Source organism: Leptodactylus fuscus, chromosome 11 (genome assembly GCF_031893055.1).
Source record: "Leptodactylus fuscus isolate aLepFus1 chromosome 11, aLepFus1.hap2, whole genome shotgun sequence".
In the NCBI taxonomy this organism is placed as follows: Eukaryota; Metazoa; Chordata; class Amphibia; order Anura; family Leptodactylidae; genus Leptodactylus; species Leptodactylus fuscus.
Window position 1 is genome coordinate 25,343,764 of NC_134275.1, and position 19,105 is coordinate 25,362,868.

The 19,105-nt window shown below is 43.6% G+C and overlaps 1 protein-coding gene across 3 annotated transcripts; it reads right to left on the reverse strand.

The window, feature by feature from the left end:
* Window positions 1-5,803: 5,803 nt before the first annotated feature.
* LOC142184172 (uncharacterized) lies at window positions 5,804-16,342 on the reverse strand. Of its 3 annotated transcripts, none has more exons than XM_075258911.1 (8): window positions 16,273-16,342; window positions 10,509-10,637; window positions 9,898-10,066; window positions 9,448-9,591; window positions 8,445-8,573; window positions 8,093-8,332; window positions 7,609-7,734; window positions 5,804-6,156 (listed from the first exon to the last, which is right to left on the reverse strand). In XM_075258911.1, exons 2-8 carry the CDS (start codon window positions 10,622-10,624, stop codon window positions 5,920-5,922), a joined length of 1,161 nt encoding a protein of 386 aa, XP_075115012.1. In that variant the 5' UTR covers window positions 10,625-10,637; window positions 16,273-16,342; the 3' UTR covers window positions 5,804-5,919. The 3 variants fall into 3 exon arrangements, with proteins under 3 accessions (XP_075115012.1, XP_075115011.1, XP_075115010.1); XM_075258910.1 differs by having other exon boundaries at window positions 10,509-10,625; window positions 16,022-16,310; XM_075258909.1 differs by having other exon boundaries at window positions 16,022-16,310.
* Window positions 16,343-19,105: the final 2,763 nt, after the last annotated feature.

Genomic DNA, 19,105 nt, shown 5'->3' on the forward strand with positions numbered 1-19,105 from the left:
CAGCGTAGGGATGTTACTTTAGCAGAGTGAGAGACTATAGTCCAGGATTAGGAGATAATTACATTCCTTATGGAGTGTGTACCTTCACAGGCGTATGGAGTCTTACAAAGCCTTTTTCTCTCCACTGGGGGATTATGGGAAAAATATGCAGCAAGCAGAGGCACTGTTTTCCTATTAACATCTTGGAAAACAATTTGCATATTTTTCCCATAATCCCCCAGTGGAGAGAAAAAGGCTTTGTAAGACCCCATACGCCTGTGAAGGTACACACTCCCTAAGGAGTGTAATTATCTCCTAATCCTGGACTATAGTCTCTCACTCTGCCAAACTATCTATCTCTACGCTGAGCTGAAGAGATCCCACAGATCGAAACATTGAATCTGTTCCTTTTGGAATAGAAGTGCTAGTTTGGCTAACCTTGCATCACAGCATTAAGGATTATTGAAAAAGTTGTGCATGATGATTAAGGGGCTGCCCCTAGAGGGCAGCAAGCAGAGGCACTGTTTTCCTGTTTACTAGAGATGAGCGAACAGTGTTCTATCGAACACATGTTCGATCGGATATCAGGGTGTTCGCCATGTTCGAATCGAATCGAACACCACGTGGTAAAGTGCGCCAAAATTCGATTCCCCTCCCACCTTCCCTGGCGCCTTTTTTGCACCAATAACAGCGCAGGGGAGGTGGGACAGGAACTACGACACCGGGGGCATTGAAAAAAATTGGAAAAAGTCATTGGCTGCCGAAATCAGGTGACCTCCATTTTAGACGAATAGTGGATTTCAAATCCGGGTCATATGAGAATGTGAACTTTGTGACTATGAGACAGGGATAGCTGTACAGGCAGGGATAGCTAGGGATAACCTTTATTTAGGGGGGAATGTTATTAAAAATAACTTTTTGGGGCTCTATCGGGTGTGTAATTGTGATTTTTGTGAGATAAACTTTTTCCCATAGGGATGCATTGGCCAGCGCTGATTGGCCGAATTCTGTACTCTGGCCAATCAGTGCTGGCCAATGCATTCTATTAGCTTGATGAAGCAGAGTGTGCACAAGGGTTCAAGCGCACCCTCGGCTCTGATGTAGGAGAGCCGAGGGTGCACTTGAACCCTTGTGCACCCTCAGCTCTGCTACATCAGAGCCGAGGGTGCGCTTGAACCCTTGTGCACACTCTGCTTCATCAAGCTAATAGAATGCATTGGCCAGCGCTGATTGGCCAATGTATTCTATTAGCCTGATGAAGTAGAGCTGAATGTGTGTGCTAAGCACACACATTCAGCTCTACTTCATCGGGCTAATAGAATGCATTGGCCAGCGCTGATTGGCCAGAGTACGGAACTCGACCAATCAGCGCTGGCTCTGCTGGAGGAGGCGGAGTCTAAGATCGCTCCACACCAGTCTCCATTCAGGTCCGACCTTAGACTCCGCCTCCTCCGGCAGAGCCAGCGCTGATTGGCCGAAGGCTGGCCAATGCATTCCTATGCGAATGCAGACTTAGCAGTGCTGAGTCAGTTTTGCTCAACTACACATCTGATGCACACTCGGCACTGCTACATCAGATGTAGCAATCTGATGTAGCAGAGCCGAGGGTGCACTAGAACCCCTGTGCAAACTCAGTTCACGCTAATAGAATGCATTGGCCAGCGCTGATTGGCCAATGCATTCTATTAGCCCGATGAAGTAGAGCTGAATGTGTGTGCTAAGCACACACATTCAGCACTGCTTCATCACGCCAATACAATGCATTAGCCAGTGCTGATTGGCCAGAGTACGGAATTCGGCCAATCAGCGCTGGCTCTGCTGGAGGAGGCGGAGTCTAAGGTCGGACCTGAATGGAGACTGGTGTGGAGCGATCTTAGACTCCGCCTCCTCCAGCAGAGCCAGCGCTGATTGGTCGAGTTCCGTACTCTGGCCAATCAGCGCTGGCCAATGCATTCTATTAGCCCGATGAAGTAGAGCTGAATGTGTGTGCTTAGCACACACATTCAGCTCTACTTCATCAGGCTAATAGAATACATTGGCCAATCAGCGCTGGCCAATGCATTCTATTAGCTTGATGAAGCAGAGTGTGCACAAGGGTTCAAGCGCACCCTCGGCTCTGATGTAGCAGAGCTGAGGGTGCACAAGGGTTCAAGTGCACCCTCGGCTCTCCTACATCAGAGCCGAGGGTGCGCTTGAACCCTTGTGCAGCCTCAGCTCTGCTACATCAGAGCCGAGGGTGCGCTTGAACCCTTGTGCACACTCTGCTTCATCAAGCTAATAGAATGCATTGGCCAGCGCTGATTGGCCAGAGTACGGAATTCGGCCAATCAGCGCTGGCTCTGCTGGAGGAGGCGGAGTCTAAGATCGCTCCACACCAGTCTCCATTCAGGTCCGACCTTAGACTCCGCCTCCTCCAGCAGAGCCAGCGCTGATTGGCCGAATTCCGTACTCTGGCCAATCAGCACTGGCTAATGCATTGTATTGGCGTGATGAAGCAGTGCTGAATGTGTGTGCTTAGCACACACATTCAGCTCTACTTCATCGGGCTAATAGAATGCATTGGCCAATCAGCGCTGGCCAATGCATTCTATTAGCGTGAACTGAGTTTGCACAGGGGTTCTAGTGCACCCTCGGCTCTGCTACATCAGATTGCTACATCTGATGTAGCAGTGCCGAGTGTGCATCAGATGTGTAGTTGAGCAAAACTGACTCAGCACTGCTAAGTCTGCATTCGCATAGGAATGCATTGGCCAGCCTTCGGCCAATCAGCGCTGGCTCTGCCGGAGGAGGCGGAGTCTAAGGTCGGACCTGAATGGAGACTGGTGTGGAGCTATCTTAGACTCCGCCTCCTCCAGCAGAGCCAGCGCTGATTGGTCGAGTTCCGTACTCTGGCCAATCAGCACTGGCCAATGCATTTCTATGGGGAAAAGTTAGCTTGCGAAAATCGCAAACTGACAGGGATTTCCATGAAATAAAGTGACTTTTATGCCCCCAGACATGCTTCCCCTGCTGTCCCAGTGTCATTCCAGGGTGTTGGTATCATTTCCTGGGGTGTCATAGTGGACTTGGTGACCCTCCAGACACGAATTTGGGTTTCCCCCTTAACGAGTTTATGTTCCCCATAGACTATAATGGGGTTCGAAACCCATTCGAACACTCGAACAGTGAGCGGCTGTTCGAATCGAATTTCGAACCTCGAACATTTTAGTGTTCGCTCATCTCCACTGTTTACATCTTGAAAAACAGATTTGCATATATTTCCTAAAATATAATGACTAATAGTAGCATCTGCACACAATATGAAGTCCCATAGTGTCTCCTCCACACACTATAATGTCCTTTATTTTGTGTCATGACGCCAACATGATTACAGAGACCCAGCAAAGGCCACAGTGGTCGCTGATGTCATTTTTGAAGAGGCTGGAAGACCTGCATAGAAAGTCAGGAAAGGTGAGCAACACTGGTTGTTATGTTTGTCAACTTCTCTGGGCCTCAGAATATTACACTCTGGGTTGTGAAGAGACCCCAGAGTATAATAGCAGTTTCAGTTAGGATCTGTGCAGTATGAATGAAACCACTCACAAGATTCATCCAACACACACTCGGTGCTCCCTCCCCCTCTCTGAAGGTACAGAATGGGGGCCGCCAGGCTGCACTTTGCAGCAATAGTTAGGGTAAAGGGCTGGGCTTTGGGGCAGGTAGTAGAGATGAGCGAACACTGTTCGGATCAGCCGTTCCGAACAGCACGCTCCCATAGAAATGAATGGAAGCACCTGTGACGCTGGCCGGCCGCCGGCAAAGTGTACGTGCCAGGTGCTTCCATTTATTTCTATGGGAGTGTGCTGTTCGGAATGGCTGATCCGAACAGTGTTCGCTCATCTCTAGCAGGTAGCTTGCTGGCCCAGCTGCCCATATTCCAGTGGGCCCACTGGGAATTTTCCCGCTGATATTCAACCGCTAGTAATATTGTTGTCTTGTTGATAATTCTCATTCACTGGATTGATAGCCCACTATATACTTGTATAGGATATACCGGTTACAATTAGCTGAGCAGCATTTATGGCACTTTGACATTTATTGCTATAGTTGCTGTGCATGTAGGTGAATATTGTAAAGGGACTAAATAGTGGGTTACTTGTCTCATGGGATAGACAGGCACACAAGTAAATGGCAGACCACACAGCAAGATTGTATTAGAACTGGCCGCAACCACATTTATTTGTAGGTTGTGATAACAGAAATAAACAGAACAAACAAACTATAATACTATGACGCTCCAGCACTAACTACACATAAAGATCTAGTACAGACAGCATACGCAAAGCAATTCAGTCTGTACAATCTGATCTGTAGCAGATCAGTGCTCTCATAGCTTCATGACAATTGTTTCATTGCTGAGATAGAGTGAAATCTGAAGGAGCTTGGGTCCTCACACCTTATGCCCAATTAACTAAATTAGACAGACCAAGACTGCAGGACAAAGTGGGGCTCACCCTGGGATTAACTAAAAATCTACAGCAGGGTTTCTTTTTATAAATTTTATTAAAAAGCCATACATTTTGGTAGCTCAGGATTAATGCTGGGAAGACCAAGGAGATGGTGGTGGACTTTAGTAAACGGAGAGGTGCTCCGACCCCGGTGGAGATCCAAGGAACATGTATTGACATAGTCAGGACCTATAAGTATCTGGGCGTGATCCTCAACAATAAACTAGACTGGGCTGATCACCTGGAGGCGCTGCACAGAAAGGGCCACAGCAGACTCTACCTGCTCAGGAAGCTGAGGGCCTTCGGAGTCCAGGGGACACTTCTTAGGGCCTTTTTCAACTCTCTGGTTGCTTCAGCCATCTTTTTCGGTGTGGCCTGCTGGGGGAGCAGTATATCAACCAGGGACAGAAATAGACTTGACAGACTGATCAGGAGGGCCAGCTCTGTCCTGGGGAGCCCCCTGGACCCAGTTCAGGTGGTGGGTGACAGAAGGATACTGTCTGTGATGACCTCCATGTGGGAGAGCAAATCCCACCCCATGTATGAGACCTTGATGGGACTTGGCAGCACTGTAAGTGACCGTCTGCTTCACCCCAAGTGTGAGAAGGAGCACTATCGCAGGTCCTTCCTTCCAACCGCGACCAGGCTGTATAATCTACATCAGACCAAGTGAAGATCACTCCGCACAGAGAACTAATGATTATGACTATGAAGTCTTCCTCTTTCTCTTCCGTTTTTCCTTAGCTGCTAATATATCTTCTCTTGTCAGCGTATGCATGCCTACGTCTGTAATATATTACTGTGTATTATCCTGTATCTGTATTACTATGCTGCTGTAACATACTGAAATTTCCCCAATGTGGGACTATTAAAGGATTATCTTATCTTATCATAACACCATTATAGGGATTTTTTTTTACATTACATTTCTGCTCCAACCCCAGCAAAACATAACCTAAGGGTGTGGTTTTGTATTTGGGACAATATCCATATGCTGAAAGGTATAACCTACACATGTAAAGCTAGGGTTCTCATTGCAATGTACAGTACATACATCCTGTTTTTTTGTTTTAGTAGTTATATTCCTCTGAACCTATGGCAATACAATAGAAGTTATAAATTTACCTGTGAAGTGTCCTAGATATATAGGGAGCAATACAAGCTTGTATGTAGATTGCAGTTTATAATACCACAGCAGAAATGGTTCACTGTGTTATCAGGACTTTACTACAAGATCACCAAGAAAGCCCTATTTCTTGCAGATATTTCGCTAGGTGCAGGAGGACATATTTTAGCCTGTATTATGCATTCATCAGAACAGAACACATCTCTAAATGAAATAACTAGAAGTATTCACAGTATAGACATTTGTGATGTCTCATCAGTCAGGAATACGAGTACATCTGTGGATTTCCTTGGCTGATGTATTTCACAGAAGCTTCCATGACATTTTCTAAAACCCCATACAATGTTTTTGAGCTGGTTCCTCTCTATGCCTTTCAATGTGTTCTCTATTGCTTTCACTCCTGGACAGTCCACTAGAGCTCTCAATTGATCCCTTATGATGGGTCACATTATTGCAGCGGTGTACAAGTATTGGGTCCCGTGTCACGCTGCGACTTTTGAGAAGACGTTGCAAGACTTGCTTATCACAACGCTCCTTCCGAAAATCATCTTCATATACTTTCAGCTGTGTAGATAACACACTACTATTAGATACAAAGGTAAACCATTTTCTTACAAAGACAAAATAATAAATGATATAAGCAATTATTAGATAGGATCCTTCCACTACAAATGTCTTTGACTATAAACTTATGTCTTGTTCATGTCAGTTATGGAGCTTTTATTGTTGCAGATTTTGCAGCGCTTTTTACAGCCAAAGCCAGGAGTGGATTAAGCAGAAGGTAGAAGTATAAGAACTTCTTATATATTTCCCATTGCCTTTATAACCACTCTTGTCTTTGGCTCAAAAAAATGCAGCAAAATGTACAAAAGAGCCTAAAGAGCTAAGCACCTAGATATTCATCTCATGATCACAACAGATTTTCATCTTAAGGAAGTAAACAATAAAATGATGATTCAATGTCTGGTAACAGAGATGTTGAAATGTAAAAAAATGGAAAATTTTGTATTATTCAGTAGAGATAAGCGAACACTGTTTGGAACAGCCGTTCCGAACAGCACGCTCCCATAGAAATGAATGGACGTAGTCGGCACGCGGGGGGGGGGGGGGGGGTTAAGCGACCGCCGCAGGCAAAGTGTACGTGCCAGCTGCTTCCATTCATTTCTATGGGAGCGTGCTGTTCGGAACGGCTGATCCGAACAGTGTTCGCTCATCTCTATTATTCAATGAATAGGCATAACTGCAACTCGTAGCGTAGCTAAAGTCATGCGAACCTCAATGCAATCTTTTGTTCGGGGCCCTCTACCTCATCCCTACAGTGAATTCTTGATAGTGATGGTTACGGGTGCTAAGGAGTTTAACCCACCTTAGTGTGGTTAGGGTAATCTGTGGGTCTCCTTGGCTTATGGGCCAGATGGAAGCTGCAATCTCAATAGTGATGCCAGTGCTTATGGGCCCCCTAAGGATCCTGGTGCGACTGCACCGTTTGCACCCCCTATAGTTAAATACTTGACTGCAATAAATCACATGAACTCTAGTGATGTCACTATGGATGACATGTCACCCATAGCTTTTCATTATGGCAAATCAGGAGCCCGAATCATGTGTAAAGTAAAAACTAAATAAGTAAAAATTGGCAATTATATCTCAGATTTGTTGCAGATTTTACATTCAGTGAATAGGGGGTGAAATTTATATACAACGTATCTGGAATTAGCTACAGAATGACCACAGATTTCTGGTGAGATCCATACTGTAAAAGTCCAGGATTCAGGATTATGTTTTCAGATCTCACAAATAAATATGAAATAAGAGACCACAACCTGAGTGGACAGAATTGCTTTGGTCTGTTGCACATGGAAGCTTTTGGTTAGATGTGTAAAATATCATTTACTAACTTTCCACAAAACTAACTTATGACATCTCAATATTATAAAACCCGATTGTGCACATGTGAACCTAGTTGAAGATCTGTGTAGAAAAAGGGTTGTATGGTATAAGAAACTATTATCCTACCTGTTCTTTTAGAATCAGCATTTGCTCTCTCATTTCTTTCTCTTTCTTCTTTAGCTTTTCATTCTCTGTTTTCATGCGTTCTCGATCTATATGTTCAGTCTTATAATCTGCAGCATACATTTCTGTCTAAAGGAGAAAGGGAACATTAAAACACTTATCCCAATTCTAAAATCAGCGGCAAGAAAGCAGGTACATGCTTGGTCGTAGGGATGTGTCACAATCCCATACTACTACTGCTATAAAAAATATAATAAAAACACAAGACAAACATTCTTATGACTTTTATATGGCATATTTATACATGTTTCAGAGATTAGCCTGCCATTAAAAAAAAAATAAATCTGTTTCATGCTTATATGACAACTTGCACTGTCCTACACAGGTCCTTACTACCTAGTAGTACGGAGGATAGGACTAACCAGGACTGGGCCCCATTCTGGTCTGCGTTTATATAGTACAATATATCTATATATAACATAATTACCTGACATTTCAGGGCTTGCAGCTGTTCCTTTAGCTGGTTAATATCCTGCTCACTTGCCACAATTGTATGTTCTTGCTTCTTACTGCAAATGGTTTTGTTTATAAGCTTGCTGCCTGAATTTGTCTGCTGTTTCTTAGAATCTTGCTTGCCTTTCTCAGGAGAATGATCCGAACATCCCTTATAGTCTTCCTGCTGTATCGGAACAGCAGTAAGGTTTGAATGGATTTTCATTTCTTTTGCCTGATATGTTAAATTGAAGTGACATCATAAATCACAGTGACCCTTTTTTTAATAAGGCTTTTTTTATATTTCCGAGTATTTGTCTTTATAGCAAGAATATTATATTACTTACACTGTATGTGCCACGCTGAGAAAGTGTGTTGTAGTGCAGCATACCTTCAAGATGTCGGACATACTCTTGCATCTTCTGATTTCTTTTCATCTCTTGAAGTAGTGAAGTCTCATAAAATTCCCTCTTATTCTGAGAAAATACGATATCAAGTTGTAAAGGAAAACCAACAGATATTATATTGAATACAATTATTATGTTTTCACTTTTTTTACTTTCATGTATTGATGATGAAAATTCTATCTCTTTTACTGAATGACGTGTGTACACCCAAGGACCAGTGTGCGCCCAAACACTCCCTAATAAGCAAACCTAGAATTTTTCATTACCAGTATATATTACTAACCCCGGTTATGATAGAGAAGTGTCCTGACTAGAGATGAGCGAACAGTAAGATGTTCGAGATTCGATATTCGTTTCGAGCAGCCCCTCAATATTCAACTACTCGAATTGAATATCGAATCCTATTATACTCTATGGGGGGGAAAATGCTCGTTTCAGGGGTAGGCAACGTTTGATCAAATTACACTTACCAAGTACACGAGTGAGGGTCGGGCTGGATCCTCCGAGAAGTCTTCTCCTTGCAGCGTCCCCGCGGCATCTTCCGGCTCTTCATTCACTCTGCCAGGCATCGGGCCTGGGCAGAGCCGACTGCGCATGTCCGCACTACAAGCAGGCATGCGCAGTTGGCACTGCCCAGGCCCGATGCCTGGAAGAGTGAATTCAGAGCCGGAAGACGCTGCGGGGAAGCTGCACGGAGAAGACTTCTAAAGGTAGGAGAAGAACCAGCGTTGATTGGCCGACTGTATAGCATTCAGTCACTCAATGCTGGTTCTGCATCGAACTTTTCCATTCGAATAGCGAGTGGTACTTGATCGAGTACGAGTATTTCGAATACCGTAGTATTCGATCGAATACCTACTCGATCAAATACTACTCGCTCATCTCTAGTCCTGACTTGACATGTTAGTATTTAGCATTGCGTTATACTGGGATTTTCTTATACCTGCTCATGCTCTAACTTCAAAGTGAGTTTATCACTGTATTGTCTTAGGATCTGCACCTCATCTTGCAATGCCCTTGCCGTATGATGCATCCTTTCTGTTGTTTTACGGTAAATATCATCCCATTGTTGGTTCAGTTTCATTAACTGTGGATGAGAGTACAATTGTAAAATTATTATACAAGTCCATATCAAGATAATCATAAATTTAGAAACTCAGGGACAGACATACCATTGGTGCTGCTTCGGGGCCCAGTTGGAAAGGGGGTCTATCACCCAAACAGCAACACTCTACTGTCCATTCATTTGAAGATAGACTCTTATGCTATAGAACTTCATGGCTAGAAATTACTAGTGGACTGAGATAATGGAAAACAAGGGCCCCATAACTGCTCTTGTACAGGAGCCCTGCCCGTGTTCACCTGTGCATAAACTAAAGTAGTAAATAAATACCTCTGCATTAAGCCTACGAAGCTCTGTGTTCTTGTTAAGAAGTTGCAACTTTTCCTCATCAGAGACTGTCACTGACATACTTTCTGTGATCACAGTCCTTTGGCTCTCAGAATCCAATCTCTCACCAGCAGTAGGGTTATCATGCACCAAATAGGGTATGGCGCCTTGACTGTAAATGAAAGTTGTTCAGTTATTTATTTACACCAGGGTGATTTATAACTTTACATTCACAACATTTAAATGGATCATAATGAGTAAGTATAAGTATATGGGATGGGCAAGGGCGTAACTTGAGAGGGTGCAAGTTACACTGGTATCAGTATTGAGATTGCAGCTTCCATCTGGCCCATAAACCAAGGAGACCCACAGATTACCCTAACCATACTAAGGGTGATAAAGATTGAGGTAGGGGGCCCCGGACAAAAGATTGCACCAGGGTCCACAAGACTTTAGTTAGGTCACTGGGGATGGGTAAACAGGTAAGTTTCTCTACTTACACTGCAACTCAAAGATTCTGCAATTTGAGTGAATCTTTTATGCAGAATGTTCTAGCAGAGTCACCATAAGCAGTGTTCTTCATTTTATGACAAACAATTCACTTTAAAACTTACCCCAAAGAGGGTTCATCATAAGCAGATTCCTCATCATTTGCCCAGCTTGTCTGAAAATCCAGGTCTTTATTTGCCAATGGAGTAGGATGGTGTAGGGTGATGGAAGTGTTTTCCATTCTATCTTGTACTCTGTTAAACAAATTCATGTTTTAGGAAATGTATGTATATATTTATTACAAACCTAGTCTTTAACTTGCTTGTGTGCCTATGTTTCTAAAAATCCAAAAATAGCAGTCAATTAAGTGTATGATTGAACTCAACTATTACATAGCCCATTTCCAGCAACCTCCCCTAGTTGCAATTTCTGATGTGGTCTTCCAGGATCCAGTGGCTGTGGATCTCTTACTGGTGTGGCTCAACTATTGCTTGCAAAATACATACACATAGTGGCCGGTACACTTGGTACACGTCATTTTACTTGCCCTGACCCTTGACTGCATTCCTGATTATTCTTTGATTGCATCTTTGGAAAAATTATTTCTTTGTTGTCACAGAATTAGGCTATGCATAGCTTGGTGCCTTTGTTTTTTCTTGTATAAGCACTATACCCTTTTTATCTTAACCTTTGGCTCATTGCATCCTGACTGCTTTCCCCTTACAACACTTTGCTATTTTCCTGCTATATCAGTGTTGTTACTACTGATTATTTCTAGGGGCTTCTACCTAGGATTATTAATACTGTGTGCAAGGGCCACTTGGAGCATATAATTCCGTGTGTAAGGGCCACTTGGGGCATAATACTGTGTGCAGGGGCCACTTGGGGACATATACTACTGTGTGCAGGGGCCACTTTGGGCATAATACTTCGTGCAGGGGCCACTTGAGGCATAACAATGTGTGCAGGGGTCACTTGGGGACATACAGTCCTATGAAAAAGTTTGGACACCCCTATTAATCTTAATCATTTTTAGTTCTAAATATTTTGGTGTTTGCAACAGCCATTTCAGTTTGATATATCTAATAACTGATGGACACAGTAATATTTCAGGATTGAAATGAGGTTTATTGTACTAACAGAAAATGTGCAATATGCATTAAACCAAAATTTGACCGGTGCAAAAATATGGGCACCTCAACAGAAAAGTGACATTAATATTTAGTACATCCTCCTTTTGCAAAGATAACAGCCTCTAGTCGCTTCCTGTAGCTTTTAATCAGTCCCTGGATCCTGGATGAAGGTATTTTGGACCATTTCTTTCTACAAAACAATTCAAGTTCAGTTAAGTTTGATGGTCGCCGAACATGGACAGCCCGCTCTCAAATGATCTGAAAACAAAGATTGTTCAACATAGTTGTTCAGGGGAAGGATACAAAACGTTGTCTCAGAGATTTAACCTGTCAGTTTCCACTGTGAGGAACATAGTAAGGAAATGGAAGACCACAGGGACAGTTCTTGTTAAGTCCAGAAGTGGCAGGCCAAGAAAAATATCAGAAAGGCAGAGAAGAAGAATGGTGAGAACAGTCAAGGACAATCCACAGACCACCTCCAAAGAGCTTCGGGATCATCTTGCTGCAGATGGTGTCACTGTGCATCGGTAACAATACAGCGCACTTTGCACAAGGAGAAGCTGTCAGGGAGAGTGATGAGAAAGAAGCTGTATGGGAGAGTGATGAGAAAGAAGCCGTTTCTGCACGTACGCCACAAATAGAGTTGCCTGAGGTATGCAAAAGCACATTTGGAGAAGCCAACTTCATTTTGGAAACAAAGATTGAGTTGTTTGGTTATAAAAAAAAGGCGTTATGCATGGCGTCCAAAAAGAAACAGCATTCCAAGAAAAACACTTGCTACCCACTGTAAAATTTGGTGGAGGTTCCATCATGCTTTGGGGCTGTGTGGCCAATGCTGGCACCGGGAATCTTGTTAAAGTTGAGGGTCGCATGGATTCCACTCAGTATCAGCAGATTCTTGAGAATAATGTTCAAGAATCAGTGACGAAGTTGAAGTTACGCCGGGGATGGATATTTCAGCAAGACAATGATCCAAAACACTGCTCCAAATCAACTCAGGCATTCATGCAGAGGAACAATTACAATGTTCTGGAATGGCCATCCCAGTCCCCAGACCTGAATATCATTGAACATCTGTGGGATGATTTGAAGCGGGCTGTCCATGCTCGGCGACCATCTAACTTAACTGAACTTGAATTGTTTGTCCAAAATACCTTTATCCAGGATCCAGGAACTGATTAAAAGCTACAGGAAGCAACTAGAGGCTGTTATCTTTGCAAAAGGAGGATCTACTAAATATTAATGTCACTTTTCTGTTGAGGTGCCCATACTTTTGCACCGGTCAAATTTTGGTTTAATGCATATTGCACATTTTCTGTTAGTACAATAAACCTCATTTCAATCCTGAAATATTACTGTGTCCATCAGTTATTAGATATATCAAACTGAAATGGCTGTTGCAAATACCAAAATATTTAGAACTAAAAATGATTAAGATTAATAGGGGTGCCCAAACTTTTTCATAGGACTGTATACTACTGTGTGCAAGGGCCATTTGGGGGGCATATACTACTGTGTGCAGGGGCCACTTGGGGACATATACTACTGTGTGCAAGGGCCATTTGGGGGCCATATACTACTGTGTGCAGGGGCCACTTGGGGGCATATAATACTGCATGCAAGGGTCACTTGGGGCATATAATACTGTGTGCTGGGGCCACTATGGGGCATCATTTATGTCAATATTAGGCATAATAGTGTGTGCAGGAATGCGTGTGTCCACAGGGGTGGGGTTGCGGTGGGGGCGGGAGCCATTATTCCAGAGTTCCCCCTAAAAATGTTTTCCAATGTAAGCACTGACAATGCCATTGATTATACCATGCACAGGTGATAAACTTTGTAATATATTTTTTCGGAGAAAAATATCCTTTCGGCTCGTTTTTGAGATCTTTTCCTTGCTCCCCTTGCTAAAATGACTTACTCTGAAAATTATTAGGATAAAATAAAGATGGCATAACTCACATTGCACATGTTAATAGAAGTTTATAAGGGAGGTGTGAACAGAGGGGGAGAGAAAGAGCAGCAGAAATACAGGTTTACATTGTTTTCCAAATTATTATGCAAATCAGATTTAAGTGTCATAAAGATTTATTTTCTGTTTTTCAATTAAACTCGTGCATGGCATTGTGTCTCATGGCATTGTATCTCATAGCATTGTATCTCATGGCATTGTGTCTCATGGCATTGTATCTCATAGCATTGTATCTCATGGCATTGTATCTCATGGCATTGTGTCTCATGGCATTGTGTCTCACGGCATTGTGTCTCAGGGCTCTTTGGATCATTGAAATCAATCTCAAACACCTGTGATAATTAGTTTGCCAGGTGAGTAAGAAAGTAAGGGAATGGAAGTAAGAAGGGAAGTAAGAAGGACGATCCACATTATTAAGCAGGTTTCAAGCATCATGGGAAAGAAAAAGGATCTCTTTGCTGCCGAAAAGCATCCAATAGTGCAATGCCTTGGACAAGGTATAAAAAGATTAGATATTTTACAAAAACTTAAGCAGGATCAAAGAGATTTGTGGCTATTGGGAAGGTTTCTCTTTGACAAATTCATCAGATTGAGAGAACTGCTGCTAAAACAGCATTAGACCAGGGCCCCACGTGGCATAAACTCAACAGAAAAAGTCGTTTTACAGTCACTGCAAGGTGAATGGGATTCCATACATTGCGGGAAAATATGTGTTGTAGACACGTTGCGATTTCCAAAACCGTTGTCGGTTTGTAATTTGCAGCATGTCAATTATACTTACAGAAACGTCAATGGCTTCCCTATTGGTATAATGGAAGCAGAAAGTCCACAGAGGAAACTTCTGTGGACTTTCTGTGAAAAGCACTGCGGGAAAAACTACAATGCATGGCCACCATGGATTTTACCTCAGTGATTTTTTGCTGTGGCCCACTAGTTGGGGCTTTAGCCTTACAAAGCAGCAATCTGTTATGATGCCATTAGTGCCTTGATAGTCCCATGAACTTCAAAGTGTAGGATCCTCCAGGGGTTTGCAGTTGCGCATAAACCTACTATTCAGCCACCCCTAAACAGTGCTCAGAAGAAGTAGGCCCAGACATACATGAAGACTAATTTTAAAACAGACTTGTTACTGATGAGTGCCATCATACAGACGGATGGAGTAGAGGATAATATGGTGGATGACCACCATGTTCCAACAAGGCTGCGATGTCAAGGCCTGCACACAGTATTATGCTCCACTGTATACACCCATAAACAATTATTATACTCTGGGTTTTTTTCACACACCAGAGTATAATAATCGGAGACCCGAGGGAATAAAAACATAAAAACTTCTGTTGTTTACCTGTCCCCCGGCTCCTACGCTGTCGGCCTCCGCTGTCGTCCTTCTTCAATGACATCGGATGTCACATGACCCGGGACGCAGGCCGGGTTCATGTGATGTCAAAGATGTCAGACAACTAAGCCTGAGGCCTGCCCGAATCGTGGAGAGGTAAGTAACAGTGTTTTTTTTATGTCTCTTACCTCTCCCGGGCCTCCGATCATTATACTCGGGGGTCTTTGCAGACCCCCCGAGTATAATGACAGTGTTTGTGGGGCCCACAGTGTCACTTACTGATCCCGGCCCAGCCAGGATCGGTAAGTAAATAGGGCCCGTAACGGCCTATTAGAAAAAAAAAAAAAAACGCAGCGGTACAGGCTGTCATCGGCCCCCTAATGTCCCGGGTCCTGTGGCAGCTGCTACCACAGTAGTTACGCCACTGGTAGTGACCTATCCTCTTTCCATATGCTGACCACAGCATACTATGGAGTCTATGGAGGGAATGCCTCCTGCTTCCTGACTGTCATAGCACGTTGCTGCAGCTTACCATTAGAGGGAGCTGACTGCATAGATATTTTACAACTTCTATAGCCTTCAAAGACACTTACATAGATTCCTGAGCACGGAGCTCCCCTTAGTGGTGGATATAGTAATATGCTTAAGCTGTAACTATTGGGAACCAGAATAGACAACAACCTCAGTGGATGTATATTGACAACATAAATCATATCTTAGTGTCTCAAGCAGGGGCATAGCTATAGGGGGTGCAGTGGTATCAGGCCTTGGATCCTGAGAGGACCTCAAAGGTCCTTCTGCCACATAATACATACCATTATTTTAAATGGCACAAGGTTAGTTAGGGCTTATCTAGAGATTTTGCGTTGGGCTCACGAGCTTCATGTTTTGTCTCCAGGCTCTGTTAAAGGCACTTACATGTGTCAAATCGAAGCGTCAAGCAGAATTTTCTTTGGTCCCACTTGATTTACTCCATGATCTATCTATCTATCTATCTATCTATCTATCTATCTATCTATCTATCTATCTATCTATCTATCTATATTAAAGAGGATGTCTGTGATGAGACCGTCTCTCTAAGAAATACTATTCAATTACTGGACAAATTGGTCATTTAATTCAAAAACTCAAAACACTTAGATTCTTTAAATTAAAAGAAATTAAATATCTGGAAAAACCTGAATTTGCATCACTTACCGTGTTTTCAGTAATCCCAGAGAACCTGTCAGCATCTGCAGTTTTCGTGAGTTCTGTTTCACAACAGTTGCGTCTTGTTCCTCTTTTCTCCTCAGATTCGCTCTCTGTTACCGAGCCATTGTATTTCCTCTCTATGCTTTAGATTTCTATCTATTTTTGAACAACCTTTATCTTTTCTATCCTTGTTATATCGCCTTGTGTTGTATAATTTGTGTGACTTGTATCAGTCATTGTCTTCTCGTGCCGCTTACCTAGTTTCTCTCCTTAGTCCATCTGTGAGATGTCCTGGTGACTTCTTTCAGTACGTGAAGCAGGAAGTCCTGTGTGGGAACTAGTGACACCAAAGCACAGTCAGCTGAGGCTTGTTTCGTCACTTGGGAAATTACCACTGCGTACCAGTAGGAAGAAAATCAGTATTTATTGTTACCCACCTGAAAATTTTTAGAAAATTTCTCGACACTGTAGCAAAAGCCACAGCTTGTGTACATTCTATAAACTCCTGACTTATGACATGAGAGGCAGGACATGCTTCCTTGGTGCCCAAAAATATCTCAACACTGATGATAAAATTTATTATATGGTGTGTGTGGGATCCACCAGGACTCACAATATTAAGTGCAGAACGCACTAGTCTTAACATCAGACTGGAGTGCCTAGAGGAATTGATTCTGGGGCTCACCCATACAAGCCCAGCATATGTCAAAAGTACAGGCAGAGGATACCTGGGTGTGTCTGGCAGGTGCAGTGTTCTCCCTTAAATAGGACCTTTCATGTCCCGCACATGCTGTTTTATATACCGCTAGAAAGCCAACAGCGTGCTGAATTCAGCGCACTGTCGGCTTTCCCGTTATGTGCCCGGGGGCTGGAGATATTGGTGCCATTAGTTTTGACACCAATCTCTGCCATCAGAAGGTTGTTCCTGACAGTCTAGCTGGGCTGTGAGGAAAACCCCTCCTGACAGTACTTGTCCATAGACTTGTACTGGGGTGGGGGCATTCCTCACCCCAGTACATTAGCGTCATTGCTGGGTGGTAAGGAATGCCCCCTCTTACAGTAGAGGGCTATGGACGAGTACTTGTCAGTGGGGGTGTTTTTCACAGCCCAGCTAGGCTGTCAGGAACATCCTTCTGACAGTAGGCAAAGATTGGTTCCAAAACTAAAGGCACCGATGTCTCCAGCCCCGGGACACATAAGGGGAAAGCCCACAGTGCACTGAATTTAGTGCACTGTCGGCTTTCTAGCGGTATATAAAACCGCATGTACAGGAGGACATGAAAGATCCTCTTTAAAGGGATTCTACCACTAAAAAGCTATTTTTTCTGCTTTAGACGTTGGAATAGCCTTTAGAAAGGCTATTCGTCTCTTACCTTTAGACGTGGTCTCCATGGCGCCGTTCCTTCAAAATCCAGGTTTTTACCGGTATGCTAATGAACACTCTCCAGTGACACCTCCTTCTTCAGCTGCATCCTCCCCTTCTCTGTTGTCTTCCTTCTGCGTCAGCTCCGACGCCTGCGCAGTCGTCTCTTCCAGCGAGACACTAGTAGAGCCAACTGCGCATGCCGGCCAGCGGCCATATTTTTGAGGACACTCCTCGAAGTCTTCGCCGAACAGAGCGTACTGCGCATGCTCAGTAAGGTCTATACAGACCCTCCGAAGCCTGGATGACTTCACTCACGCGTCGGAGGTCTGTACAGACCTTACTGAGCATGCGCAGTACGCTCTGTTCGGTGAAGACTTCAAGGAGCGTACTAGGCGTGCACGCATTTGAAGAAGGAGGTGTCGCTGGAGACAGTTCTCGGGCAGCAGTGGGGACACCCCTTTGAGCGCTGAGGCTCGCCCCCATTGCTGTGAGATAACTCATTAGCATACTGGTAAAAATCAAGATTTTGAAGGAACGGTGCCGCAGAGACCACGTCTAAAGGTAAGAGACGAATATCTATTTAGTGGTAGAATTCCTTTAATGCTGCAATAATCCTTTGGAAAGCAGGGAAGAATTTCACCATTTTGGCTTTATATCAAGGGTCTAAGAAATTGCCATCCACTACTAATCCCTCTGCTTGATGCTAATAATATGTTTGTCACTATGTAAGCAGCGGAGCATACAGCTTCCCATGCTTGCTGGGGTGTACATGAACCCAATGCCCAACCGTGGTTGGTGTTCTTGGCCACTATGGTTTTATTCATCATCATCATCATTATCATCATCATCATCATCATCACTCCTGGCTGTTGGTGTGACATTTCAAAGTTCCCCTATGCAGCCATGGGAGAATCTTCCTCCTCCTCCTCCTCTTCCAGTCTAAGAGTCCCAGTTTTTTTTTCACATTAATGACCCTGACCCTCATCCTCCTCCATCAATCTGTTGACTATGTGGTAGAAACTGTTCTTCCCCTTCTGTCCCTCCTTTCATAAGTGTGAGTGTTTCCTGGAAGATATACAATAGAGAGAGCACATTGATAATGCTGCAGTTGTCCCTACAGTTGGCTGACAAATTTGGCAGTCTCTTAAAAGGACATGAGAAGCTGACACATGTCCCTCATGACCTTCCAATGATGTATCTCAAAATAATTTTCACCTCCAGATAGCTCCCCTACTAGAACAACTACCAGTAGTAGTGGTAGTACCACACCCCTTGCCACTATTACTTTCAACATCAAAAGTCACGTCTTCCTCCCCTGCATACACACAATGCTGACTGTTCTTATACAGCTCATCAAAAAGAGGAGAACAATTATTCTGACTAGAAGAAAAAGATTTATCATTTGATGCCACATCAGCACCAGGGATCTGCATAAGAGAAGAATATGAAGGAGACACGGTTGACAGTCTAGAAAGGGCCTGCAGTAAATTATGTGGTATATAGGAGAAGGAGGAGGAACAAGCAGAAGCCTGAATCAAGATCCACTCACTATCGGATGCAGTATCCACCTATGACTCAGATGAGCAAGCTTCACTTTCAATCAGGAAGTACAACAATCCTGTGGACAGCAAAACCAGAAGTAGTGTTGCTATTGCCAACCACATTCTTATTCTTATTACTTGCACTCATGTTTCCTCTTCCCCCCTCCTTTTGCTTATCCCCTG